The 9881-nt window shown below is 43.8% G+C and overlaps 1 protein-coding gene across 1 annotated transcript in view; it reads left to right on the top strand.

Moving 5' to 3' along the window:
- Mrps5 (mitochondrial ribosomal protein S5) overlaps positions 1 to 2748 on the top strand; it is a 29614-nt gene extending 26866 nt beyond the window's left edge. Inside the window, exons 11-12 of the mRNA XM_008828178.3 lie at positions 752 to 888; positions 1749 to 2748. Of these exons, the coding sequence (XP_008826400.1) occupies positions 752 to 888; positions 1749 to 1973 (362 nt within the window). The 3' untranslated portion in view covers positions 1974 to 2748. The remainder of the gene's footprint in view (positions 1 to 751; positions 889 to 1748) is intronic.
- Positions 2749 to 9881: the final 7133 nt, after the last annotated feature.

Below are 9881 nucleotides of genomic sequence, written 5' to 3'. Positions count from 1 at the left end.
TTATTTTGATATATCACAGTGAAAGATTTATCGTCCTCTTTTTTTTTTTTTTTTTTTTTTTTTGGCAAAAAAAAAAAAAAAAAAAAAAAAAAAAGAGGACTTGTCTGGCGCATTAAAATGTTAGATTATAGGGCTGGTAAGGTGACTTGGTGTGTAAAAGCACTTGTGCAAGATTGATAGCCTGAATTTGATCCCCAGAGCCTTTGGTGGAAGGACAGAACTGACTCTCGCAGTGGTCATGTACACCATGACACATGGTACACAGACAAACACAATAAATAAATAAACAAACAAATAAATAAACAAATGTAAAGGGAAAAAAGCCTACAAACCCAACCTGGGTGTGGTGACTCACATTGGTAATCCCAGTACTTGAGGAACAGGAGCAGGATCTCACATGATTTTGAGGCCAATTTGTTCTACATAGTAAGTTCCAAGCCAGCCAGGGCTACATAGTGAGACCCTGTCTCAAAAATGAAGCAAAACAAAAAATGTCCAGGCACCTTTAGTCTTCCTAATGGCCCTGTTTTGTCCACTATACTTAAGAGATTTTTGTTGTGTAATTTGAGTCCTGCAGTATGTCATCCTGACAGTTAAGTGTGTTGTTAAGTGTCACCCCACAGGAAGTGAGGAAATCACAAAATTACCTCCCTAAACACAGAGGCCAGAACCACATGAAAGCCAGCAGTGTGGGTGATATCTGTGGCAGGCCAGTGGGTGGGTGCTTCATTTTGGTCTTTCTTCTTTCTAGGTTATGGCCTCCGCTGCCACAGGGCTATCATCACCATCTGCCGGCTCATTGGCATCAAGGACATGTATGCCAGGGTTTCTGGGTCCATGAACTTGATCAACCTCACCCAGGGCCTCTTCCAAGGACTTGCCCGCCAGGTAACCCTTGCTGGGCTGTGAGGCAGAAATGATAGTTTGTATTCCAGACCATGCTATTGAAGGGTCTCAGCATGTCCATTTCCATGTGGATTACAGGGACTATTAGCCAGGCCCAGGCCTAGCTAGATGAAAACTTAGGGCTGCTACCTCTCATGAACTAACTTTGCTTATTAATGGTCATAGTTCCTACTAACTCAGGTGTCAGTGTGAACCCCTATGCGGGTACCATGAAAACTATGCTTTGGGTGGAGAGGGGCCCTAGGTGTTTCACTAAGTCTGACTGAAAGGATTTAACTAGGACATGTACTCTTTTATTTAACTTTTCCACATAGTGGAGTTAGAACAAGTGTTTTCTAACACAACAAATTGTAATTACTGACTTTTAAAAACACTAAAATTTAAAACTTCAAAGAGGTTCACAAGACATTTGTTTAAAGGGTAGTTATCCTAACTCTTCAGTGGCTTTGGTTGCCTGATGCAGCTGTGGAAGCAAAGAACGCCAAGTTCTACTCCAATGTGGGAGCCCTGGGTTGCCATCTAGCAGGACCTGGCTCATAGTCCTTGCACTCCATGTGGAGGAGGAGGTTTGTGACTGCAGGGTCCTCTGAGAGTAGCCTCGTGACCCTGTCAGACAGCCCTTCCTCCCTTCCAGTTTGGTGTGTTGAGATTGGGCTGATAAATCCGTGTGTGACCATCACCCTAATCTAGGCACACACATTACCGAAGTCAAGCAAAATAGTTACCTCATTTTTCCAAGCTGTCCAGTGTTCTGAACGATGGCCTCCCCCTGGCTGAAGGAAGCCCTTATTCTTGTATCCTTCACAGACCTAACCTGCTATTCTCAATTTGCTCTTGTCCAGGAAACCCATCAACAGCTGGCTAACAAGAAGGGTCTCCATGTGGTGGAATTCCGGGAGGAATGTGGCCCTCTGCCCATTGTGGTCGCCTCTCCCCAGGGTACCTTGAGCAAGGAACCAGAACCTGAACCCGAAGTTCCAGACATCAAACTGGACTGGCAAGAAGTGAAAGCCATGCAGGGAATGAAGCGCTCTGTGTGGGCAGGTTTAAAGAGAACACACACCTGACCACTGACTGACGTGGTCCAGCCAGTGCTTGGTGCTGCTCAGCACTTGGGAGAGACTCTGCCCCTCACACGTGACCTCTCTCTCTCTCTCTCCCTCTGACCTTCTTTGTTTGCAAATAAATAATTATAGCATTGATTTATTGAGCACATGGTATATACCAGTCAATGTGATAGGAATTTTGTTTATGCACATAGAAACACAGTTAGTACTTTATGCATTTAAACTATTGAAAATAAGTGACTAGGGAGACAGAACTAGACCCAATTGATCATATGTACAGAAATCATTGCTGTAATAATTATAGGTAATTATTATAGAATATACTGATTCATCCCCAAATGAGTGTTTTCTGCTTCATTTTACAAAGCTGAGTACCTTGACTGCATTGAGGGACTACAGACTGTTTTCCACAGCAGCTGAACCAGTTTACGTTCCAACAAGCACTGTGCCAGGGTCTCTCCACCCTCGCCTGCATTACTCTGTCTTTAGGCAATCATCATCCTAGAGTGAATGAAGTGGGCCTCATTGTGGTCTTCACTTGAGACCACATGACCACATTAGCCCTCATGACTAATGATGTTGACCATCTTTTCATGTGCTTATGGGCTGTTCATATGTGTTTTGGGAGAAATGTCTATTCAGATCCTTTGTGTATTTAAAAAATTGGATTATTTGTGTTTTTATTATAGAATTGTAATTGTTCTTTATGTATTCTATATCTAAGTCCCCTATCAGATGTGCGATTTACAAAAAATTTCTCATTCTGTGGAATATATCATTATTTTCTTTTTCAAGTGCGCGTGCGTGTGTGTGTGTGTGTGTGTGTGTTTGGTGCTTGTGTGTGAGTGCAGGTGTGCATGTGCCACAGCATGCATGTGGAGGTCAGAGGACAACTTTTTCTCTCAGGTGGAACTTTCCTCTTCCAGGTGCAATGGGTGATTTGGGCTGTATCTTGGACATTTTGTTATAGAATGAAACTGGGACTTCTTTAACTCTCCCTGCCCTATGGCAGGCCTCCTCTGCCTGCATTGGTGGTAGAGTGCAGCTACCTCATACCGCTGAGTGGTGGGCACCAGGCTCCCTGCTGTGGGTCTCTGGAGACCTCAGCTGATGCCATCACCTGAAACAAAACTTAAGTTGCTTTTGCAGGTTTGTAGTTTATTGATACAAGAATTTAAAGACAGACTCATGGAAACTTGGGGACAGTTTTATTGGCATTTGATGGAAAAAAAGTGTGGTGAGTAAAGCAAAGGTCTGGCAACTTCCAGGAGATGAAAGCAGGAAGAAGAAAATTAGGCTTTAGGAGCTAGAGGTCAGAGCAAACAGGCTCAGCAGCAGTCGGTGAGCATGTGTCTGGAGAATGAGAAAGCCAGAGCCAGAGCTGGTGGAGAAAGAGGCAGAAAACTCTGAGTGCTGGAAGCTGCGGGGCACTGACGGTCTGCAAGCATCTGAATGGAGGGAGGAGATGGGGTGTGTGAGGACATACCTCATTAACTGATAGCAGTTCCCATCTTCTGTCTTCATGTGAATCCTGTTTTTCACCTATGACTTCAGGCTGTCCTGAAGGTCGTAAGACAGGGTTTTCACCTTACTGTAGTAGGTCTTGACCTTTCCTGGGCAAGGAAAACTATCTTTAAAAAAATTTTTTTTACTGATTCTTTGAGAATTTCACACAGTCTATTTTGACTGTTCAGGCCCTCTTCCCTATCTGCACCCTCACCTTACTACCTTTCCCACAACTTCATGTCCTCTATTATTTTTCTTTTTTAAAAAGCCCTATCCAGTCTAATTTGTGTTCTCTAAATGCTCTTGAGTGTGGGTCCATCCCTTGGAGTCTGGTCAACCTACCAGGCATCACACCCTTAAAGAAAACTGATCCTCCCTCCCCAGCAGCTATCACCTAGGGCTAGGGCTTCTTGCCCATCTCTTCTATCTGTGCTGGGTTTTTGTCTGGTTTGAGCTTACATAGATCTTGTGCATGCTGGCACTAGTGCTGTGGATTTGTATGTACAACTGCCCTGTTGTGTCCAGACAACAGCTTCCTTGTATTCATCCACACCTTTGGCTCTTACACTCTTTCTCTTCCCCTCTTCCACGATGATCCCTGAGCTTGGAAAGAGAGGGCTGTCTTGATCAAAGTGTTTTATCAAACACTGACGAAGCCATTTTGTGTGTTTGTGTGTGTGTATATGTGAGTGTATTGCCTATATGTGAGCCCATGCCATGCAATGCCCGTGGAGGTCAGAAGAGGGTGTCCGATCCCCTGGGACTGGAGTTATGGATGGTTAGCTGCCATGTGGGTGCTGGGAATCCAACCCAGGTCATCTGCAAGAGCATCTAGTGCTCTTAACTGTTGAGCCATCTCTCCAGCCCTGTCCGAGCCATTTGTAAAGGGGGTTACTGACCATTCACCATAGTGTTTGAGTCAGAGGATGTCACCACATTGGTGTGCATGTCTCAAAGGCGTCTCGAGACATGGGAGGTACCTGCTGTCTCCATCAGAAGGAATCTAACTGGCTATCAACTGATTGTGCCATTTTTATCAGAGGAAACTGAAGTAGATACGTATGTGTTATGTCCTAAATGGTGCCTGGGTAGCAGCTGGCTGTAAATGGCCTGTTTCATTCCCTTTCTACCTGCCTAGCATCCCCTCCTGGTGCAGTGCTCTCTGGAAGTAGGAGGAGCATCCTGGGCACACACAGGGAGAAGGCCTGGTTAGACTGAATGCTGGTGAAGTTCTCAATTTATGAACCATTGCATTAAGGTAGAGCTTTTTTCCCCCCTGGGATATTTGGCTTAGGTAAGGTAGTTATTGTCTGAAAATTTTCTCTCTTGCTATGTTACCCTCTCTTTAAGTCTTTAGAGATAAGAAACAGTTATCCCCACTTAATTTCTAGAGAAAGCTTTGTCCTCAGGAAAGGTCATACTGTCAGGCCCTGGTGACTCCAGGCCTCTTGAGGTAAGGAGATGGAGGTGGTGGAGGGCTGTCACGTGATGAGCTTGCTGGTGGGAGGACAGAGGGATGCATAGAGGGGAGGTGCACAGTAAGACCCTCATGCAGGAGATTTCCTAAAGATTTTTCCACCTCCCAACAATGCCACAGGTGTTCACCTAGTGTCTAGCTGACTGTGCTGTTGAAGCCACTGTTAAGTCCTTGATTTTCTTCCTGGTGGTGTGGGTCCATTTCCTAAGAAGGGTATTACATTTTTAACTGTAATTGTGGATTCATCTATTCCTGTAGTTCTTGGATTCTGCCTCACTTTTCTTTTTAAGGGCAGTGTCTCACCATGTAGCCCTGGCCGACCTGGAACTTGCTATGTAGGACCAGGCTAGTCTTGAACTTGCTATGTAACATAGTTCAGGCTGGCCTTGAGAGCAGAGCTCCGCCTGCCTCTGCCTCCCCAGTGCTGAGATTAAAGGCTTGCACCACCATGTCTAGCGGTGCCTCACACATTTTAATGCTCTACTATTCAGTGAATACTCCTTAAGGATTTTTATATCTTGGATTGAACTGCTTACCCTTATGCTAATGCCTCTCTCTATCCCAAGTGCTAAGATTATAGGCATGAGCCACCACATTTGACTGACGTCCTTCTAGCTAATGATTTCCCTTGCTCTGACAACTGCTTTGAAATTAATATAGTATTCCTTCTTTTGTTTTCTTTTTCTCTTTTGTTTTTGACATGATCTCACTCTGTAGCCTAGGCTGGCTTGGAACTTGAGATTCTCCTGCCTCGGCCTCCTAAATGTGATTATAGGCATACAGCACCATGCTAGCCTCACAATTTTAGCTTCTGACTGTTTTCATGTGATCTTCCTTGTTCTACTTTCTTTTGATTAATGTTAGATGGTGCGTCTTTCTACTGTTAGCATGGTGCATCTTCATCACTACTTTTAATCTGTACGCATCCTTCCTTGACTTAACTTTGCTTAGTTTCATTTTCCCTGTTTTGGTCAATCACAGTCTAAAAATATTAAGTGAAAAATTATAGGAATAAACACTTTCTTAAGCATTAAATGTTACGTATGCCATTCTGAATAATTGATGTGATCTTGCACTGCCCTCTTGGGATATGAATCAACACTATAACCTATCTGCCTATTGTTAGTCACTTAGTAGCTATCTTGGTTATCAGTGGACTTGTAGTATTGCAACATTTTTAGTGTATGAAATAGTAAGTTTCTTGGTGGCATTTTAGTGTATGTACATCTTGTTACTTTTATTTTTGCTTAATAATGGATTCAAAGTGCAAGAGGGGTGATGCCATTTTATTATTGAATTTACCATATTTTGTTATTAGTTATTGTTAATTTCTTAACCTAATTTATAAATTAAACTTTACTGTAGGCAGGAATATATTACAGGAAAAATTAAGTATTGAAAGAGTGGTGTGCAGTTTAAGTCCTCTGTGGGGGTGGTGGTGGTGGTGGTGGTGGAATGCATCCCCTGTGAATAGGGATCTGTCTGTATAAAGTAGACTTCTTGTGGACAGCATAGAGTTGGGTCTTGTTTTTTATTCTGTCAGATGCTCGTGTCACTTACCTGGTGTTTCTAGGTCACTGACATACAAAGTGGTGATGTTGAATTAGCATCAGCTGAACTTACTACTGCTTCTGTTGACTCCTGTTCTCCTTCCTTGTTACTGTGTTAGTTTTGTTTTTTGGTTTCATTTTCTCTCCTTCATAAACATACCAATTTCATTTCATTTTCACTTTTTAAAGAAGTGGCACTAGAGTTTTTGGCATACATTTGCAACATCCAGGTCTACACAGATGGCACCATTCTGCTTCATAGCTAGTTCAGACACCTTACTGTCCGAAGGGTCCTAATTCCTGCCTCCCCATCCTTATCCCTGCTGGTGATCCCGACACGCATACAAACTGTCACTATCATTGTTTTGAACAAACACATGTTAGATCAGTTAAGAAAAATTGAAGTTTTGTTTTGTTTTAACTTTCCCTTCCCGTTCTCAGATGCTCTTCCTCTACAACATTTCCTTCTCTGGTAACTTTTCCTGCAAGGCATGTTCATTATGTGATGTTTGTCTCAGAATCTCTAATTCATCTTTTGAAGGCTAATTTTAAAGGGTGCAGAATTCTAGGTTGGTGGGATTTTTCTCTCAACACGTTAAATATTTTACTTTTATGGTTTCTGAGAGGTTGGATGCTCTCCTATAGGAGAAGTTGTTCTTTTTAAATAAAGTCCACAGGGAAGGGGTTATTGTAGGGCGAGGGCTGCTGGGGATTGAAACCAGAGACCCTTGTACTCTACCACTGAACTACATTCCCAGACTTCACAAATTATTTTTGTAGTTTTTATTGGTTTTGAAAAAGCAGTGAGCTTTGTTGACCTCTCTTCTGTTGGTCTGGTATGTTGTTCTGTGTGCCTGATGTTCTCATCTTTTATTTTTAAAGTCATTTTTCCAAACCACTTACAGGCACCATTTACATTGCAGAAAAAGATTATTTTTTTCAGTAAAAAAGAAATTGTTGTGTTATCAAGCTTTTCCCCCATTAGCCTGATAATAAAGTGAAAAGTGAAAGTGAAATAAAAGTTTCTCTTGAGAACCAGACCTTGTTCTGAATGTTGTATTCCTGAGAAAAATGCTTTTCCCTTCCCCCAACCAAAAGCCAAAGACCTGGCCAATAGTCTCTGAACCTGGTAGAGCTTCTAGAGGTAAAACTTACAAAAGTCTAGGGGCCCAGTGACGGAGACCCCCTGGAGTTGGAAGAGTGGCTTGCCTTCCCAGCCCGCAGCAGTTCCTCATCAACTGCTGTCTGGCCTCTCCACAGCTCTCTTAGCAGTATGCATAGCAGCTCTATCTGTAAACAGAAAACCCTAGAAGCAATGAGGATGTGTGTCAAGTGAGTGGCTCCATGACCTCCCCAAGGCCTTAGGAAGCAGAGCATTGTGCTAGACCCATACTGCAATAAAAAGGAATGTGCAGTTGACACTTCACATGAATTAATTGCAGAATAATTATGTTGAGTGAAAAGAGCCAGATTTTCCCCAAATGAGCGTGATTCCATTTATATAAAAATGTGGAAAGTGCCAACTATAGGTAGTAATAGAAAGTGATCAAAGTTGTCCAGCTGTAGGAGAGGGGTCACCAAGGGGCGTGAAGCAGCTTTCAGGGGTGGGAGATTCCTCAGTGATGGTTTCCCAGTGTATATGTGTCAAATACATACCTCAGTCATGCAGTTGAGTCTTATCTCTGTTCTTGACTTGCAAAGGGTGAACAAAGGGCCGCTTTTATACTTTAATTTGCCACATAGGAATAACAATCCAAATGAGAAAGTAGGAACTCTGAGACCCTCAGCCCTGCCGAGAGAGGTTGCAAGTGGTAGAGCTCTGTGCCCTCCTAGGACTTCAGTGCCAGGCAAAAGCTTGTCATAAGTGTGACAGCTCTCTAAACTCTTAGAGGGTCTTGAGATGCTGGCCTAGAGTTTGTTGGAGAGCAAGCAGGTGACTATAAAGAGTAGCAGGAGCTGCAGGTCCCATCTCAGCAGGTCTCCAGGCAAGAACATTGGCCCTTCAAGTCAGGAACAGGGTCTGGCACAGAAACAGGAGCTGGCTGGAGCAAGTTCCCCTGCTTGTGGCAAGTCTTCTGTCTGTTGTGGGGCTGAGGTGTCAAAGGAGGTCTTTCTTTCCTGAAGAGTGTCTGGGAACCAGACTCTGAAGTCTTTAGGTTTCTTCCTATGAAAAGAGGAAAATCTGGGAACTCGCTCCCCCTCCCCCACAAGTGATTCATGAGAGGTGTGCCCTGTTATATAGGGGTGAGAGGAGGGTAGCTGGATGTGTGCATGTGAGATACAAAGTGCGACCAGTTAGAATTGCCAAACCCAGAAAGAAAAGAGAAAGCCAGTTAAAACCTGAGGGTTTCCCAATCAGAACTCCGCTCTGTCACCTTTCCCCCTCCCTCCCTGTTGTGTGGGAAGTGGGCAAGGCCTGCAGCTTTATGTAGCTGTCAAATGCAGCCTGAGTTTGGGGGTTCATGTGCGGGTTTTTTTTTTTTTTTAACTTCATTTCCCTGGAATTAGGCACCTGACTGTTGGAAGGGCCGATGGCAACTCCTGTCTTCACTGGCATGGTTGGAGTGGTGTGGAGGGCTGTCAAAAGGCAGAGTTGGAAGCTGGGGTTTTGCAGTTGCAGCTGCAAAGGTCTGATTGCTTTGGCACTCGGGGTTCCCCAACCTGGGCTGCTGTTATGAAGCTCAGATGGCTGTTCGGAGTCTTCCTGCTGCAGCTGCCAGCTAGGATAGACATTGGGGGCCCCCTAAGTCCCATCACTGTTAAATTTCATTGAATTTTTTTGTTGTTTTGTTTTGGGTTTTTTTGTTTGTTTTGTTTGTTTGTTTGTTTTGGTCTTTTTGAAACAGGGTTTCCCTGTAGCCTCAGCTGGCCTGGCACTTACTATGTAGACAAGGCTGGCCGAACTCACTATATAGACCAGGCTGGCCTTGAACCCACAGAGATCCACCTGCCTCTGCCTCCCAAGTGCTGGGACTACAGGCATGTTCCACCACGCCCGGCTTGAATTTGTTTTTTTAAAAATTTATTTTATGTGTATTGCCTACATATAGGTAGGTGAACCTGTTTCATGTAATGCTCGCAGAGGTCAGAAGAGAGCGTTGGGACGCCTGGAACTGGAGTTACAGATGGTTGTTAGCTGCCATGTGGATGCTTAGAACTGAACCCAGGTCCTCTGCAAGAGCAGCCAGTACTCTCCACTGACCCCTCTCTCCAGCTCCTTGAATTTGCTTTTAAAAGTTAGTTACAACCACCAGAGGGCAGACAGTTCCTCAAATTAATTCCATTCTCTCTAGTAAAAATTGCTTCCCACAGAAACCTGTCTTGTCTGAAATTCTTCACAATTAGGAATGCACCCTCTCTCCAGCTCCTTGAATT

This window comes from Nannospalax galili, unplaced genomic scaffold, assembly GCF_000622305.1.
Source record: "Nannospalax galili isolate Female #2095 unplaced genomic scaffold, S.galili_v1.0 scaffold1513, whole genome shotgun sequence".
NCBI classification, from domain to species: domain Eukaryota; kingdom Metazoa; phylum Chordata; class Mammalia; order Rodentia; family Spalacidae; genus Nannospalax; species Nannospalax galili.
The sequence above is the reverse complement of the archived record's forward strand: the minus strand, read 5'-3'. Positions and strand labels throughout refer to the sequence as shown.